Here is a 19285-nt window from a genome sequence, read left to right on the forward strand (position 1 = left end):
AGCAGGGCAAGGAGCCAAGAGCAGGGATGTGTTCCTTCTGCCTAACCCACATCTGCTGCCTCAGCACGGCTGTTCACTCCAAAGCCTTGACCCCAAGTCCTCCATGGTCCCTGCATGTGCATTTCCTTTGCTGCCCAGCTGCTGTCGTGACCCAATTCCACAACAATCTCTTCCAAACCTCCAGAAAGGAGCAGACAGAGTGAATGATGGTACAGGGATCTGTCTCACCCTTCCCTAGCACCATAGCTCAGGGAAGAACCAGTCTACCCTTCCACAGAAATGCACACTGACATCAAGGCTAGAAGGCAAACATTTAAATTAAGCAGCTGGAGAAGCCAAGGGATGGAGGTAGCTCCTCATCAGTGCCCAAAGGGGCCATGATTAACCTCTTCAACTCATCCAGCTTCAGACCAGGAAGTCCTGCCACCCTTTCCCTGCAAAGTCATTCATCTGGCCCAGAGAGCTACACAAGCTAAAGAGCTTCCCTCACCCTGTACACTCACTTTGCCTTCATAAACTGGTGTACTCCTGCTTGGCTCCCACCTGCAGACTGGCTGTGCCCTACAGATGTGAGACTTTAACTCCTTTTCCCAAAGCAAATGATTAAACTCTTCCTGGTCACACTATAAGGAAATCAACTGGATCAAAGAACCTGCTCTTTAGGAGGGGAGCTGGCTCAGTGCCTCTCAACTGGAACCACATTTTGCTACTGAAATGGTGTCCTTGAATAAATGAGGTCTTTGTGACTTTCAAAAACAGCAGCAGGAGAAACCCTCCTAAAGATTGTTTTTACTAAAATTGTATCACGACTGGAAGAGTAATGCCCAGTCAGGAAGATCTATGGGCCAGAGCAAGAGGCAGAGAGCAGAGGTGATAAATCACTTCTGTGATCAGCAGCACTACCAGGGCAATATTTCCACGCTGAGGAACAGTAAATATGCTGCACTGAGCCGAATGAATAGGGAAACCATCTTTTCTGATACAAGAACTGGAGGTGACAGATTAGCTATTAAACACCACTTACAGGTCATAAGATAGAGAAGTTATAAGGAAGCTCTCCCTCGGCCAACTCTGTAAATAGCCAAGCTGCACTTGCTCTCCCCGAGGCATCCTTTCAGGCAGCTTAATTATAATGAAAGAACTGCCAGAATTCAAAATGTCTTAATTTTTTTCACTTAGTGTTGCAGATGGACTCCACTCGACACAAGGGACAGTACAAGAGGAGCAGTGGCAGAGCAGCAGCCGCTGTTGGAAGCCCAGCAGCGTCCCTGCAAGGCTGCGGCACCGCTCCACAGACGGCAGCCTCGGAAGATAGAAGCCTTCGGCTCCATCCCGCAGATGGTGAGAGCAGCCCAGGACTCCCTGCTGCCAGCACAGCCATAATGAACCACAACGGAGTCACTTTTGCTGCTGCAATTACCACAGGCCAGAGGCAGGAGCAGCAAGCAGCAACTCTTCAGTGACAGCGACAGGCCAGGGACAAAGCTACTGAACAGGCTGCCACATGGTCAGATGGTTTCTTGGGCTTAGGAGGGGTTTCTCCAAGAGCAGGCATTAGGTGTGAAACCACCTAAATCACAGGCTCACAGGATGTTAGGGGTTGGAAGGGACCCAAAGAGATCATCGAGTCCAACCCCCCTGCCACAGCAGGACCACACAGTCTAGCTCAGGGCACACAGGAACACATCCAGACAGCCCTTGAAAGGCTCCAGGGAAGGAGACTCCACAACCTCTCTGGGCAGCCTGTGCCAGTGCTCTGGGACCCTTACAGCAAAGAAGTTCCCCCTTACATTGAGGTGGGACCTCCTGTGCTGCAGCTTACATCCATTGCTCCCTGTCCTATCCCAGGGAGCAGTGAGCAGAGCCTGTCCCCCCCTCCTGACCCCCAGCCCTCAGATATTTGTAAACATTTATTAAATCCCCTCTCAGTCTTCTCTTCTGCCAACTAAAGAGCCCCAGGTCCCTCAGCCTCTCCTCATCAGGCAGTGCTCCAGTCCCTAACCATCCTCAGAAATAGATGACTTGCAGCCCCTGCATAGGCACTTGGCTCATGGACCAAAGTCACAGTCACTCCAGAAATTACCTCGGCAGGACACTAGGCAGAGCCTGACCACTTCACTTCTTCCTGGCCTTGGCATCCAGTCAGCTGCCAACAGGGCAGCAGTGCCTTGGGAAGGGACCTGTCCCTTCCAGTGCTGCCTGCTTCTGTGCCTGGCCAGACTGCACAGGCAGCACTTGCCTGTCCCCACAGCTGGGGCTGCAGGAAGAGTTGGGTCCTGGACAGGCTCTTGAACAGTGCAGTGCAGTGCAGTAACTTCTCGGCTGAGAGCTTCCCCCTGAAAGGGTTTGAGGGCACCTGCTTTAAAGCTGCTACAAAACCAACATCCAAACTTCTGCTCTGAAACTGAATCGATTTTCACACAACTCTTCACAAAGATCAATGCATACACAGTGCAGACTTGTTTGCAGTCTCACTGCGGGGGGGAAAAAGCTCCATGCAGCCATGGGACTGTGTGGAGACCATTAGAAGAGCTGGCAAACAGCACCCTCACTGCCACAGGATCAGAACAGCAGGACACGCTGGGCAAAGCTAACACCCAGCACAGGGAAGCAGCAGAACCCAGTCAGCAGCCTCAGCTCATTCTGAAAGACAGCAGAACTTTGCTATACCTGGGAAGAGAATGGAAACATCTCTCTGGAAAGCAAGAAGCCAGTGAAAGCTGCTGTCTCCTGGGGCTGCTAGGTTTTTTTTCTTTAAAAAAGTGGACATGTCTGCATGCAGACTGCTGAGTAAGATGAGCTATGGCACAGAGCCACTGAGACAGAGCCTCGGATGATGTCAGTGGGCTGTGGCTGGGGAGAAGAGGCACTAATGGAAAGCAGCAAATCTCAGACCTTCTGTGCACAAAAGACACTTGACAGACCAGGGACTGCTCAAGCTCTACCTGGAAAGAGATCCTTAATAGATCTCCTAGACTGGGAAGCAGATGATAGGAAGTGGAATTTCTGTGTCTGGAAATGTTTATTCTCAGGGCTTCTAATCCCTCTGCCCAACAGCATTTCCAGGCTCACAGTAAAGACCTAGAATGAAGGGTACAAGCTTGGCAACCCTTCTCAGGGCATGCAAAAAGCCTTGGCTTATATGTCTGAGCGTCCAGGGCCAGATCATCCAAGCCAGAATGTGAGAGGAGGACAAGGAAGGCAGAAAAGCAAAAACAGTAACTAGGAGGAGACAAAAAGAGCACTGGAAAACGAAGGGTAAAGGGCTGACAAGAGCCTGGCTTCATTAGAAAGACAGGGCTGCTCCCAGAGGCTCAGCTGCCTCTGCCCTCTGACTTGACCCTTGCACCAAGGCTCACAGCAGCTTCCACTGCTAACTGCTCTGAATGCTCCAAGAGAAGCACCTCTCAATCATCCCAGAGCCTGCATGAGCAGAGCCCATGGCATTCCTGGCTTGCTCAGGGCTGGCTGTGTGCAGCATCTCTTCTCTTGCTCCGAGATAACTCTCCAGGCCCATGGGGGCAATCAGTAGAAAGACTGTGGAGCCTGACATTAAAGCAGTGTTTAGGAACAATTTGGTGATTACATCTGCTGGGGGACACCCATGACTCACTTCAGGGGGTTAGTAATAGGATTCCAGAAGATAAATTCATCACTGTATACTTAATAAAATCCTCCACATAACAGGATCCAGCGGGAGCCATAAGTGGCTGGCACAGGGGGCCAGCAGGGCAGGGCTGTTCCCATGGGCACTGGCAGAGAGGCACAGTGCTGCAGTGAGGATGAGGTTGATGCATGTGAAAGGCTCCAGCTGTGCTAGCACAAACCTCTGCCTGGTAGCAGGGTGATGGGAGACTACAGCTTCATACCAGTGGGGTTTTGCATCAGCAAACAAAGAAAATCAATGCTTTATATATCTGACAAAGACAAATTTTACAGTGGGGGTTGCTTACACCTCCAATTATGCAATTTATCACTTTAATAGAAAGCAGATTCTTCTGCCACTGAGCTGAGGCACAGAAGGGAGTTCTGAAAAAGGTTTCTAATTGCTCTCTCTTTCTTGGGAGCAACAGCCAGCTTAGGTTTTTCAGCTGAACAAGGTAGAGTCTGATGTTAAGCAGATGTGTATCACAGAATGACAACTAATAGGGACCTGGTGACTGGGAGAAATGTGCTTCTTCAATGTTTCACACTCACCAGAGAATGGTCATCTCCCAACGATGTTACATTTAAGCCATTCTTGAACTGATTGCACAGACTCTTTAAATGAGAACACTGTAATGATTCTGAAATGGGCAAGGTGAAAATGCTCTGCCTGGTAGCTCACTCTAAGGTTGCTTAAATCCCCAAACACAGACATGCATTAGGACTGATCACAGATTGAGCTGTGACAGCCAAGGAGGGGAAATAATTGGCATGGACTAAGCACTTGTGAAATTCAAAGCCTGACTGCAGCATGCTCTCGCGTGCCATCACTGTCCACTGCCATTCTCCCTCTGGGGAAGGGGTAACAGCAGTGCCTGATGCCACACGATGCAGTGGAGTGCTTTCCAAAAGATCAGCCATGCATATTCACAACATCTGTGCTCAGAACAGTCAGCAGGATGCTCTTCTCCAGAGTCAGCACACCTCACATGCATGCAAGCAAAGATTCCCTGGTTCATCACATGCATTTTGGGCTTGGTGAGGGGAAGGAAGCTTCAACAGATTGCTTCTGAAGGCTCACAAAGAAATACTTAAATCTGAAAGCATCAACAGGATGATGCTGGCTTCACCATACAGACCAAAGTCTCATTTTACCCTGTGTCAGTGCCACTCTCTGTGTAGGAAGCAGAGAGGTCAGCATGCAGCAGTGCAGTGCTCTGTGAGCACTCTGCAAGCCTTCAGGCTCCTTCTGTGGGCGCTGTTTGTCTGTGATGGTTTGGGAGTTACCTGCCCCCCCACCTTAAGAATATCACCCAGACTAGACTCATCTGGATGGAAGTTAAATAATTAAGCTATATTTACAGCTTAGCACAATATACAAACACATATACACAAACAGATACTGTTATATACACGTTCAATGTAGTACAGAAGCACAATGCCCCCCCCAGAAACAGAGTGCTCAGGAGGCTCCCAACCCAATCCTCCCTTCAGAAATAACCAGATCAACCCAGGTATATCTCCTGTGGTAAATCTGGAGATCTGGGGTGAGATGTCAAAAAGACAAGAAGGTTAGAGGGAGAAGGGCTAGATCAGATTGGAGTTAAGGCAGAGGCAGCCTCAGAGACCAGACCGCCAAGGCACAGCCAGAAGTGAAGAGCTGAGCAGTGTGTGAGCAGTGAGTGTCTTATCTATATTTTGACTAGTTGTATTTCTCAGCAGAAGAACGGGTGATATAGGTTACATGTTGTTTTCTTTCTTCTCACAGCTAAGGATTTCATTTCTCTCAGTAAAATATTCCTATTAGCCTCAAACCAGCACACTGTCTTACAGGTATGGGCCTTAAAATTGCTCTGCACACAGGCAGGAGAGCAGGACACAAGGATGAGTTAACTTTCAGGACCTAACAACACGATCCAGTGGCTGTACATTGCATTTTACCTCTACTTCAATTAAGCCCCTTTACCATTTCCTCACAACCCACAAGTAGGCTTGGAGATCTACTGGTTTATACACTAATGCAGGTTTCATACCCAAACACAGGAGGTGCCCATCAACAATCAAAGGTGCCTTTCCCTCCTCCCTCAGAGGTGAGGCTGACGTGCCAAGACCACATCCAACCTTTCCCTTTGTGTGGCATGCTTTTGAAAATAAGAGGAAGCAGCTGGCAGTGCTCCCCTCCTATACACGATCTGTACACAGAGAGAAGGAACAGATTTGCTTTAAGGTAATTATTTCCTGGGGAAAAAAAATAGACTGGAATCAATATCTCTGTCAAATCCAATTTATTTGTAGAAAGACTCAGTCTTTTACATAGAAACTACCAAAAAAGCAAACCCCAAAGAAGCCAGAGCCATAGAATGACTGCAGCAGCATCTGAATGCCTGGAAGGAACTGTGTAAGTACTGCTAACTGAAAGGGAATAACCTCGAATTAGTGACACAATAGAAAAGCTCAAACCATACAGCAGGAGGAGACAGCTCTGCTCTCCTTTGATTAACGGATTAAATCCATAGCTCTGCAGGTGCCAAGGGCTTGCTGCTCATGACAGAGGCTGCCACAGGTTGAGCTTACAATCCACTCCCAGCCCTGTCTTTCTTGTTCAGAGAACTGACAATGTTTAGAGGACTGATCATTCTTCCCCTTTCCTGGCAAAAGATTCACACAAATTAGGTGAATCCAGGCAAACCTGAGCAGCACCACGGCTCAGCTGTCACATCATTAAAGGTCACTCACCCCCCTGAAACCAGAGGCTTCAAAAGGAGCAGTGACTTTCAGCTGCTCATTTGAAGAGCAAAATAAGGCTACTCCAGTGGAAAATCCATTTACTCAACCTCCTCCATCATCATTTAGGAGCCCATTCTCTGCCCAGAAAACTTGTAGAACCAAAGCTGAGTTATTCTTTAACTGATCAGCATCAAGCCTAAGCACCACCTGGCACTCACATATCTCCACAGGATCACAGAAAGGTTGTCCTGTGTCCCCAAAACCTCTTACTTTTCTGGGCATAGTCTAAAAGGCTGCTGGGTGAAATAGCTTTAGGAGGGATGGCTGACTTGACATTTTTTGGTGATGATGTAAGAAAAGAAGCCCTCACTCAAAACCACAGGCTGAGATTGTGACACTGAGGAGTAGTGACTCATGCCCTGATCAAAGTCAGTCCTGGAAGAGCAAGCCAGCACGTTACAGAGTAGAGTCTCAGAAAATCAAGAGAAGCTCTTTAAGCACACAGAGGAAGTTTAGGTCTCCTGCAGCAGTGTGCTGACCTATGCCAATCCTGACACTACTCTTGCTCATAAAGCTGGAAACATTGCACTGCAAACTGACTGCAGGAAAGCCTTGGCTGAAGTGGGCCTTCTCAAAACCCAAAGAGCGCTGCACTCTGAGCTGCAGCTCCTACACAAGTTTCCTGCTTTGCTTCTTTCCCTGTGCTCAGGCCCAGCCCTCAGCAGAGGGCTAGCTTTTGCAGATACTGTGCGAGGTAAGTAAAACCAGAAGACTGCATTTCTTTCAGCTAAAACCCATGTGCTGAGGAGGTCAAGTGGGGACGTTTAAAGGAGATCCTCAGGAAGTATTACATTTCCCTTCTGAGTCACAAGTCCAAACAAAACAAAGCATATGGCCTTTTAGTGCATTCCCAAATTTCCTGCACTGGTCAGATTTCCCTTCATTCTGCTTAATCCTATCACATTTGAACCAGACAAACCTATACAAATCCAGATTTTCTCTAAAAGGAGCTGCTGAAGACAGAAGAGAAAGGCAAACAAATTATGCTTTCTTACACAAATCCAACTACGTGATGCTCAAAAGCACTCTGGTTGCTCACATCAGTGAGCTAATCCTCTCAGCCAAGCAGGTGATTCAGTCTGAGCTGTAACACAGCCCCAGTGCTCTGCAAGACCCTGCAGCCTCAAATAAATTCCCATGGCAAGTGTCTCCTAGCAGCTGGTGCTCGGTGAGCTCTCCTCCAAGAGAGCAACCCTTCCTCCAGGCTGCAGCGAGTCTGCCCTGACCCCTAGCAGAGCCAGGCTGCTGTCTGCAACGAGGCTGAAACTGATGAAGCAAAGGATGACACTTCCTAACCAGGGTTCCAATGGCTACCCGCAACACAGGTCAGATTTCTGAGTCCCAGCGGTAAACGAGAGGCCTCTCACAGATGTTTGAAGTGTAAGCATGCACAGGAACAACATGAACTGGAATGTGTATGCCTGTAACTTTGTACGCCCTACAGAGCCAAACATCTGGGCCAGACAAAGGCTGAACAATGCAGGGAGAGTGTGCAGGAAGACATTCTGCAGACTGACTCAGATCTCTCACAAGCTCTCATTCAGCTGAAGTCAGAGCATCTGCGGAACCTGAGACTTCAAGGGCAGCAGGGGTGAAAATAAAGCTTCTGTCCTGTTAGGAAATGTGGAAAACCAATCTGCCTAACTCTGCACTGGCTACTTCAGCCTCCTCCTTCAGCAGCCTCTGCAGAGGGCTGCCCTGAGCTGCTCAGACCAGTCTGCCCAGGCAGTACGAGGCTTCCGTTCTATAAAACAGATCACGCTCAAGTCCAGTACAAAATCAGCAATGATTCCAGAAAAGTGGTCCAGGATCTGCAAATGCCTCCTCAGAAAGCCAGGGAAATGTTAGTGCCAGCCTCCTGGTAAAGCAAGCCAGCTTTACCAGGTCCTCCACAGTCCTGGAGGTGACATCGCTGCTCTTGCTCTTACTCTTACATGTCTTACAAACTGGAAACCACTCGGTCCACAGCCAGCTTCAGCAAGGTACCCACGGTGCTGGGATGGCCCTGCAGCCCCTCCTCCCCCAGCTCACCTCACTGCTGATTCCTGGAAATCCTGCTGGGCCCCTCCACCACCTCAGCTGCCAGTCAGGAAAGTTCTGCCAATCCAGCCAACAGCACACCTGGACCATACCCATTTCTGACAGCACACGGCTGGGAGGCTGAGGGCTGAAGCTGCACACCGGGCAGTGAGTGATTCTTGGCAGCTTCCACCCCCAGTAATAACGAAATTACTTATTAAAACCAGACTGAGATCAGCAAGAAGGATCTGTAACACCAGATTTCATGAAAGGGCTTAGATTAGACAACAGTTTCCAAAGGAGAAGTCACCCTTTCTGCAAGTATCCACTCCCAGTGCTGCAAGGACCTGATCTCTACCACTTTCTGTTTTCTGTGGGTGATTTTCCACTGGGTTCCTAGGAGCTGACACTGGGCTCACCCCTTTGGAGAGCAGAGATTGGGAGCAGCCTTTTGCTTGAGTGGTTTGCAGCCTCATCAACCATTGTGCTGTTTGTAAAGCCTCTGTAAAATGTCATGGGATTTGGAAAGCTGTTTCTCACGCAGAGGCTGAATCAAAACCCAGCTTGTTTCTGTTTCTTGGAAGTAGCTCCAGGACTCAAAAGTTTCCCCTAAAAGAACCCCGGAGTAAAAACAGAAGGCATAATGGAGAAACAAGGGTGAAGAGGTAATCCCATGCACTGTTTATAAATACAGCTTGCAGTCACCCATCTACCCTCTGGCTGCTTGACCTTGCTGACAAGCTACTGAGGTTTTCTGATACAAGGCTAGGAGGACCCCCCCTGCTAAGCTACCATCTGCACGACACATAGCACAGTGCTCCCCCAGCAGGCTCCCGTCTCTTGGTGCTCCTGTGGCACCAGTAACACCAATTTCTTTACAAAAGCTCTCACATTGTTTCAGACCTCCTCTCTTGAAGCTCAAGAGGTGAAAGCTACCTGCTGTTTAATATAGGTGCACACCCTGAACTTGTCAATCCTGTGCTTCTGTTAGCAGTGGCTGCATTAACTGCTACTATAGCTAATCAATCAGCAAATCCCTCCTCGGCCCCTTCCTTACTTCTGGGTCTCCAGTCAGATGTGATGAAGCTGTAAGGAGTAAGGTATATCCTCTCTTAGTCTTTCCTGATCATGTTGCTACAGGCAGCAGATAATCCACTTCTGGCAGACAACCACCTAATAAATTATTTTGAGGCAATGGCTTTGCTACAGAAAAGGAAATGGGGCAAAACACAGCGCAGCAGAAACACAACCACCTTCTCTGCTCGCTTCCTGCAGCAACTGCTGCTCTCCTGCTTTTGCTTCCACTACCTGCTTCTGCCATCTTAGTGCATGCTTTCATGCATGACAAACTGCTGTAGCCTGAAGATTCTTTCCTGTTCTCATTCGTGAGGTATTTATATCCTGTCCTTATCTTCCAGAGTGTTTGCAAGTGTAACAGAGTGTCTGTGGTCATGAGATGCTCAGATTTTCCCTTTCTGAAGAGTCTGGCAGTCCCAGGGATAGGCCACCCCTTCATATGGCTGAGTCCTCCACACATGCCACGGGCAGCAAAACTGCTGCAGGCTCCCTCAAATCCACAGTCAATGAATGAATTTGGTTCTTAGCAACCATCTGGGACTGATGATGATGAAACAGAAAGGAGCAGGCCACGTGATGACCACTTTGGAATTTCCAGTGAGAAAGAGATAGTGTTGGCCCTACGAGAAGTTAGATTTGAAAGCCAATTGAATGCAGCAGGAAAGGATCCATGATGTGAAAGATAAATCCTGCAGCAAAGAGGAGCAGCACCCAGCCCACTGCTGTGCACCCTAGGAACCGACAGCAAGCGAGCAGAAGGGATCACAGAAGGGTTTTTCTGGCAGTGGTTAAGATACTGCTCAGATAGAGCAGCAGAGGCAGCAAGAGCCTGTTTCACTGCGCCGTATGGAAGGTCTGGGTGTGCCTTCTGTTTGCCCAAGGATGTGCTACAGCAATCAGAAGCTAATATAAATCAGACTTTGCAAACACAGTAGCTAAGCAGAGAGTCTTTGCTGCGCACACTTCTCAAATCCTCTTAAAAGCTATCAATGAAGTAAGAAAAGCCACACACATGCAGAATGTTTTGCTGAAGTGAAGCTGGGGCTGGGACTGGGGAGGGGAATGGAGCAGTAACAGCCCAGCCCATGAGACATGCAAGAAAGCTGGGCTACAGTACTCCAGCCCATCTTCAGGGAAGCCTTCCAGGATGGCCTGAACAACACCAAGCCAAGAGAAGGCACAGCATAGCGTTCAGCTCAGATGTGGCTGCAGGAACTACATCTGCAACTACCAACGGCCTTCCACCACCCTCCACATGGCATCTTTACAGCCTCCATGGATAAGGGAGGCAAGGAAGTTCACCACCCTCTCTGGAAGCCAAGCACCAGTGTTTCTGGCTGCTTTACTGTCTCCTTTTTAGTGGATTACACTCTTTTGCAGTTGTTCTCATGGCCTTCTCCACACAAATCTAGGATGTAGCACATGTGACGAGATGCTTTTGTCAACAGCTCACTACCTCACATAGCTACTGAGACACAAGTGCTACACCTCATCACTGGGGTCTGAACCAGCCCCAACCCACACTTTAAGAGCTGTTCATCACATAAGTGAACATTTAGGTTAAAATGCACTGGATTGATCATGAGCAACATGGACACTGAAGAACAAACTGAGAAAAGCAGTCCATGGCACAGGAATATCATTCTTTGCTTTCTGAAGCTACATGGCAGTACAGAGAGCAGCACAATTCTGTCTGCTCTATACCAGCTAGCCCAGGGGCTTGGTACAGGCATTGAAGCTGCTACCAATACCAAGCCAGAAAACATACTTTTCCCAGAACCTCAGCACGCAGCCTGAACAGCTCCTGCTCAGCACATGTACTCCCAGATGTCTCCTGGGGGCTGGCACACGCCAGGACACCAGCTGTGCCTGCCCTGGAGGGAGAAGACAGAGCCCTGCATGCTCCAAAAAGGCAATGCACAGGCTCCCTTCTCGGGGGGCAGGCAGCTGTGGTGGGACTGAGGAAGCTGCTCGCAGCTGAAGAGAAACTCTCTATGAAGCTCCTTGGCTTGCTCCAGGGAGAACCACAGTGACCAGGATGGGTGACAGGAGAGCAGCACCACCGACTCTGTGAGGATGTGGCTGGGTGCAGCCATGTGCCAGAACATGCCAGAACGTGCCAGCTGCTCTCCCAGCTGCGAGGTCAGGCACAGGCACTGCAGTGAGGAGAAGCTGTGCTCACTGCTGAGCCCAAGCTCAACTTCAGGCCAGACTGCAGCAGTACAAATCTGAGAGGAGGCCACACAGCCATGTAAGGCCTCTGGATGCCTGATGAGGTAATCAGGAGAGGAACCTGGGCCACAGCTAATGAACTGCACACATTGGAATGAGCTCACCTCATGCTGACATGGCCTGTGATGGCTTCTGCAGAGGAAGGCTTGCACAGATGCACAGTTCCAGCCAAATCTGCAGCACAACTGCAAGTGCAGGGACCCTCACCACTGAACGCAAACAGTTGTGATTTCACCTCTGGCAGGAGCCCTGTGGCTGCCAGCACAGTCCAAATAGAAATTATTCTAGGCCAGGGAGGGAGGGAGGGAGGGAGTCCACATGTGGAATCAGCTCTCCTGCAATTCCTTTAGAAAGAAGGGGCACACACACACACCTCGCTCAAGCAAGAGCTAGAGCTGATATCCTCTGACATGTCTGCTCAGAGCCAGTCAGCTGGAGGTGCTGAGAGAGACCAGTCCATGGCACCACCCCAGCCTTCGAACAACCTCCCCAGAGCAGGGCAGGGCAGCTCAGAGTACTGCAGGCAAGGTCCAGAGCACAGAGGAGACCCAGCAGGTAGCATTTTGAGAAGAATGTCTACAACTACCTGAAGGGGCATTGTAGCCAGGTGGGGGGTGGCCTCTTCTCCCAGGCAACGAGCAATAGAACAAGGGGACACAGTCTCAAGTTGTGCCAAGGGAGGTATAGGCTGGATATTAGGAAGAAGTTCTTCACAGAGAGAGTGATTGGCATTGGAATGGGCTGCCCAGGGAGGTGGTGGAGGCACCGTCCCTGGGGGTCTTCAAGAAAAGCCTGGATGAGGCACTTAGTGCCATGGTCTGGTTGACTGGCTAGGGCTGGGTGCTAGGTTGGACTGGATGAGGTTGGAGGTCTCTTCCAACCTGGCTGATTCTATGATTCTAAGAATGAAGACAGTGGTTCCCGGAGGACAGCTGTGTCACTTCGAACCCAGATCACACCCCAGTCTTTTTTCTTATCTAAATCAGCAGAATAGATACTTCTATCATGATTGGTAAGGAACATATGAAAAAAAACCCACACACTTCTTTTGTCCTGTACCATAATGCACACAAAGAGTTCAGGCAAGTGGCCAAACACTTACAGCTCTGCTATTTACTGAAGATGTGGCTTGTGCAGACAAAGCACGGCAGGAAGGACACCTGGAAAGCATTTCCCTTTCCCTTCAGGAAGGGGCAGAAAACCTTGGCTTTACAGAGCTCACAGATTTCAGTAGAAAAGAATAATCTATCTCTCCTTCTGTATCTCCTTCTGGAAATAAGAAAGTGAAATCTGATCTCTGACTTGCACAGCCTGACAGTAAGTAGCTGTATTTCACAAAATGTAGGGAGTTTTGTGCTGTGTTTCACTGCTGGCTCTGGCAAAAACTACTACAACTGCAAACCTAAATAACCACCAGTGGCTGAGCTGCACTCGAAGTGTGTTCAGACAGCTGCAGAATCTGCAAATCCCAGCTGAATCCAGACACTGATTACGGCTGTCACAGCAATCATATTTCACTAACGCTCCTCCTCCAGAGAAGCACAGCAGCCAGCTACCCCTGACAACCTTCCACCGTGACAGTCCTCTGCTGCCAGCAAAGGCCTCTCCTCTCCATCAGCACCATGGCAATGCTCTCTCTGCAACAGAAAGCATAGCACTGAAGTGGCTTCTCCAGTCTCCTGGGCTTCCAGCACACAGTTTCTCCTTATAATGGAATTTCTGCATTCTAATGTTTACAAGAGAATAGACCTTCACAGAAAGGCAAGAGCAAGGTGACACAGAAACCTAAGAAAACCTGCTCAATGAACACCTTTCCTCTACACCACTTAGCCACCCAGTTCTAATTACTGTTGTCTGCATCCCCTTTTCCTGCAAAAAGTCACTCTGCAAAAGAAAAAATCTGCTGACACAAATTCTGCCTTACACTTGCAGTTGCTTAAAAAAAAACAACATCTTGAGACAGTAAAATCTGGTTCATTTGTCTTGGATCTGAGCATACCCACCTGCTGCAGACACAGCTGCTCTTGGAGATACCCAAGTGCAGCACCAGTGCCCACAGAAACCAATGGTCAGTGACAAGAGGGCTTTGAGCCAGTGCTGCATCTACTCCTTCCAGAAATAGCTGCTTCTAAAGGGGAGGTGAGAGAAATCCCTTCAAAACTGGGCCAAGAGTGATTGCTACAAGCTGTTGAGCTTCCTGAGTCAACTCAGTGCAAGCTGGCACTGTTAAAGTCCATCAATCCATCCTCTGCTCTCCTCCAGGCCCCGCTGCTCTTCCCACAGTCACTCTCCCTGAGAAAAAGGGCATCAGGAAATAGACTCGACCTGTTCAGCTGCATCTTCATTCTGGCCCCAGAGAAAGACTGGGGCACAAAGAATCCTCTTCCCCATCCAAGCCCTCCTCTTGACTCCCTCCTAGCAAAGAGGGAAGCTGCATCTCTAGCAGAAGGCCCAGTCCAGCCCCAGAGGCACTGACCAGGCAATGGACAAGAGCTGCCAGTACCCCTTGGCCTGCTGGCAGCATCCCCCTGCCCAGAAGCTCCATGCTGGCAGTGCACATTCACACAAGCATTAATTTTCTGATGGTTAGTTGATGATTTTGCTGCCCTGCTGTTTCTGAACACAGGACTGTAACAGGAGGCGTCTGGCAGCCCAGGAGACAGGGAGCAAAGGAGCTGCCAGGTCCCTGCAGGATTATCACACTGACGGGATTCAAGCACAGCCTGTGTCAGGGTTTGGGCACTGAACCCAAAGAGAGGCTTTTCCTTCCCTTTGCCAGATCTGCTTGTTAGCCCTCACACCTTCAAAACACTCCCTCGAGCAGTGCTTTTTCCAAATGAAGTGCCTTGGAAGGAGCACAGATCCTTGTGCTGTCTGCCTTGGGGCCATAAAGGCACAGCTGAGTGACACCTACCCTGCCACCAGTGGTGTGGCTGAAGCATGAGTAGGTATATCCACATCAGCTTGACTTCAGCCAGCACAGGAAACTTCATTCGAAGACAAGCAGCAGCAGAGACTTCATTGGGATTCTCAGCTTGAGTACGTTCCCAGGTTCTGCAGCAGGCCAAGACAGCCCACGCTGAAATCTGCTCTGCTTAATCTTCAGAGAGAAGCGACAGACTACCAAGCTGTGCTGCTATTTCCTCTTAAACTCCATCCAATCTCAGAGCTGAACTCCCACACTCGCTCCCAGCAGAAGGAGAGGCAACTCTCCTTCTAGATGGCCCTGCCTACCTTCCCCTCTTCTACTGCACCTCATTTCTGTTGTCATCCTTTAGAGGATCACAGAAGTACATTCTACCGACCACAGCGAGCATCTGCAAACTCCACAGAAACCAAAGAATGCACAGAAAGAAAGACCAAGTTCCCTTATGATTTCTGGTTTCCTGAATCTGTTAATTCTTTCAGGGGGAAAAAAAATTCTCACAAAATTAGCTCATCTGGATTTCTTGACCAGCCACTGCAGCTGGTCAAAAAATCCAACCCATCACTTAAATGTGATGGAAAGCATTGAAACGACTCTGGAGGTGCCTGTTACAGCCTCTTGCTAAAAACAGTCTGCTTATTCATTGACCAAAACCACATGCATATTCAAAACCCCAAGGTCTCTCTTGGAGACACCAGAGGTATGCCAAATCCCAGCTACTTCTGCTCCATTCTCTTTCTAGGTGCAAAAGCAGCCTGAATTTGTCCCCACACTGTGACTGTGACAAGGGGATGACGTGCCCGGACAGCGAGCCTGTGCTCAGCATGACACATCAGGAGCTGCACAGAGCTCTTCAAGCCCCTCTGAGCAGCTCCCACGACTCCCCTCTCAGCTGATGAAGTTTCCCTTCTCCAAGCTGGCGTGGGGCAGAAGAGCCCTGAATGCTACAGCAGAACCTGCTTGGTTCACAGGTGATACGATCCAGCAGAAGCTCCTGCTACAAACATTCGCCTCAGCATCCTCAGTCCCCAGGGCTCCCTCCCAGGGCAGCAGCATCCCCTACAAAGGAGCACGTTTTAACCTTCCACACCAATTCTCTCTACAGATGGAGGTAAAACAATTACCTCATTACAGTCACACACCAAATTCCCTTCTGTGGAATTCACATCAGCACTACTGCAACTTTATAACGTTTGCAGCATAAAAATGTCTGCGGAGGAGGCCAAGAAAAACAGCTTTTTTGTTCAGAGGAAGCTCTGTGGTCAAGCTGATGTCATCAGAAAGCGCCAAATTAATTTCCTGTGGTTACATCCTACAGGAAATCCAAGAAGTTCAGCTTTCCTGCTAAACCAAGTAGTCATTTGTTGTCAATAACTGCTAATTAGGTGCCCAGATGTGTCATAAACGAAGAACTATCAAGATTACCTTTCGTTCCTTCCCTGGATTCCTCCCAGATTCATCGCTGGGATCTGTTTAGATCGGTGGTCTGAAGTCAGTGCAAAGCATCAGCACTTCTCTGGCCAGCCTGATCTAGGGTAGGGTGTCCCTGCCCATGGCAAGGGGGCTGGAACTAGATGATCCTTGTGGTCCCTTCCAACCCTGACTGATTCCATGACTCTATGACACTTGTGTCCCCAGGCTGGCCCAGGGGGCTCTTGGCTAACTGACACTTTCCAGCTTCTTCCTTCAGCCCCCTCCCCACAACAGAGCATCTGGGATTGGTTAGCCTGGAGAAGAGGAGGCTCAGAGGTGACCTTATTGCTGTCTTCAACTACCTGAGGGGTGGTTGTGGCCAGGAGGAGGTTGCTCTCTTCTCTCAGGTGGCCAGCACCAGAACAAGAGGACACAGCCTCAGGCTGTGCCAGGGGAAATTTAGGCTTGAGGTGAGGAGAAAGTTCTTCACTGAGAGAGTCATTGGACACTGGAATGGGCTGCCCGGGGAGGTGGTGGAGTCGCCGTCCCTGGAGCTGTTCAAGGCAGGACTGGACGTGGCACTTGGTGCCATGGTCTGGCCTTGAGCTCTGTGGTAAAGGGTTGGACTTGATGATCTGTGAGGTCTCTTCCAACCTTGGTGATGCTGTGAGAAACATCACCGAGGAGAAGCAGCCATGCAGATTATATTCTTAGCAGCTATTATATTCATAGCAGCTCTGCAGATTATATTCTTAGCAGGAACAAGGACCTCTAATGAAGAAAACTCTAAACCCGGTGACGGTAACAGTGATTCAGGAGGTTTTCCATCTGGTAAAAACATGAGGAAAATGTCTAGCAGGTTCCTCCCCCGCTCATAGACCTACAACCTACTGAAAGGTGCACCCCTCCAAGGTTTACTTGATATTTAACTCGAAAATTAACACTTCATTAAAGCACTTGGCCAATTCAAATGGATCTTTTCAAGCACTTTTCAGTGGGAAACTGACACCTCCAGCTTTAGCTCTCCCCAAAGCTCCCTGTGTTTACAGGCATTCGCACCTGCCCTGTTGCCTCCAGGCACTCCCTTCACCTGCCCCGCAATCCACAAGCCCTCCGTGTCCCATTCACGGCAAAGGGGAATCCACCAGAGAGAATGGAATAGCTTTTGTATCTGCCACTTGCACTGAAATGATTCTGCCCTCCCAGTGACCTTTCAGTAGCAATCTCTTGGGACAGGCTCTCCAGTCCATGCAGGAGGCTGCCCTGGGCTGGCAGGGAGCTCACATAAGGCTTTGAGACCTGAATGGTCAAATAAACCATGGAATCACAGAATCAGTCAGGGTTGGAAGGGACCACGAGGATCATCTAGTTCCCACCCCCCTGCCCTGGGAGAAACCAGATCCAGTTTGAGCAACCCCTACACTTTAACAACGTTGTATTTTCACTGCTCCTTAATTCAAACATATTTTCCATGAGCTCACTGCTTCTCTGGATAAGGCACAGCACAGCAAGGAGCTACAGAGCTCGAGTTGGTAGCATCTGTATCACAAGGAAAACAAGAAGCCCAGGGCTGCCAGGCCTCCTCGGCAGAGATACTGCACTGACGCACACTCAGCAGCAGCTTCTGCCCTCAGAGCCCAGAGTGGTGTGGGCAAATGGATGGGGAGAGGGAGGAGGAATGACATGCCCAGAGCCACCTGGAGATTAGAGGCAGAAGGACAAACCATCCTGCCACAGGCACTCACTATATCTGCTGGTACCAACAGTTCCCTTAACAAAAGGCGAGCGAACAGCTGAGAACTCATGCAGCTTCTGGGCTCCCAGAATAAAACAGGGCATACAGACAAGGCTTCCTGACACCTTGGTATCTCTCCAGAACACCCAAACTGGATGATTTAAGGAGCTTCCTACCTCTCTGTCCTTGAGTTTCATGGCCAGCACCAGCTGGTGTCTGTGGTTGGTCAGGGCCTCCCGGTAGTTTCCTTTGGAGAAGAATGCGGAGCCCAGGTTCCCGTGAGCTCGGCATTCTCCCGTCTGGTCACCTGTGTCAAAGAGAGCAGAGCTTAGCTGGCAACAGCACTGCTGGCCGTGCCCAGCAGAGACTGGAGCACACTGTGCCAGTGCTGCCCCAGAGACAGAACCAGCAGCAGAACAAACCCAGGCTCACGTTTAACACACAGACTAAACTCTCCTCTTTGCTGGCCTCTGGAGACATCTAACCACCAACCTCAGCTAAAGAACTGCTTTCACTTCTGCTCTGGCCTAACACTTGTCACTTCCCATTCTTCCATATTTATTCCTCGCTCAACATGAAACATTTGTTTGTGAAGCTAAGTCAATGGCCCAGGCTTGAAACACACCAAAAGCACACCAGCTTGCTTCAGAAAGCAACTCTGCAGCAGAACACAGCTCAGCTCAGACACAAGATGCATCTTTTCAGTGAGCCCTCCTAAGCAAAGCTCTCCCCAGCTCTGTGAGCTCTGCCTTGCTGTCTCGTTAATGTCTCCTCTCCCACAGCACTCTGAAAGCTGGAAAGCTCCCAGTGTCGTGCAGATTACACCACACATGAGAAAGGTTTTCCAAACTGTTTATTTTTCAAACCCTCTTGCCCATCCACTGTCTCACTTCTGATTTGTTCCTTCCCAAGCAACTGCCCCAGAAGCTCAGACTTAGGATTTTCTCCATCAAATTGCTGAAAAGACAGGAAGGGACCACAAGGATCATCCAGCTCCAACCCCCCTGCCATGGGCAGGGACACCTTACCCTAAATCAGGCTGCCCAGAGCCTCTTCCAGCCTGGCCTTAAACACACCCAGGGATGGGGCCTCAGCCATCTCCCTGGGCAACCCATTCCAGGCTCTCTCCACTCTCATGCTCAACAACTTCCTCCTCACCTCCATTCTGAACCTACTCACCTCCAGCTTTGCTCCATTCCCCCCAGTCCTGTCACTCCCCGATATCCTAAAAAGTCCCTTCTCAGCTTTTTTTGTAGCCCACTTCAGATACTGGAAGGCCACAAGAAGGTCACCTGGGAGCCTCCTCTTCTCAGACTGAGCAGCCCAAACTCTTTCAGTCTGTCCTAACAGCAGAGCTGCTGCAGCCCTCTGAGCATCCTCGTGGCCCTTCTCCTGACATGCTCCAGCATCTCCACATCCTTCTTGTCATAGTGGCTCCAGAACTGGATGCA

The 19285-nt window shown here is 49.6% G+C and overlaps 1 protein-coding gene across 2 annotated transcripts in view; it reads right to left on the reverse strand.

Moving 5' to 3' along the window:
• The window catches only part of TTC28 (tetratricopeptide repeat domain 28), a 104954-nt gene that overhangs the window by 44198 nt on the left and 41471 nt on the right, over positions 1-19285 (reverse strand). For both annotated transcript variants that reach the window (XR_010307767.1, XM_064168159.1), the window contains exon 4: positions 18011-18141. Coding sequence is in view for 1 of the 2 variants with exons in the window: in XM_064168159.1 (XP_064024229.1) it covers positions 18011-18141 (131 nt within the window). In the remaining variant the exon portion in view is untranslated. The remainder of the gene's footprint in view (positions 1-18010; positions 18142-19285) is intronic.

The sequence above is a fragment of the Pogoniulus pusillus genome, chromosome 30 (genome assembly GCF_015220805.1).
Source record: "Pogoniulus pusillus isolate bPogPus1 chromosome 30, bPogPus1.pri, whole genome shotgun sequence".
NCBI classification, from domain to species: Eukaryota; Metazoa; Chordata; class Aves; order Piciformes; family Lybiidae; genus Pogoniulus; species Pogoniulus pusillus.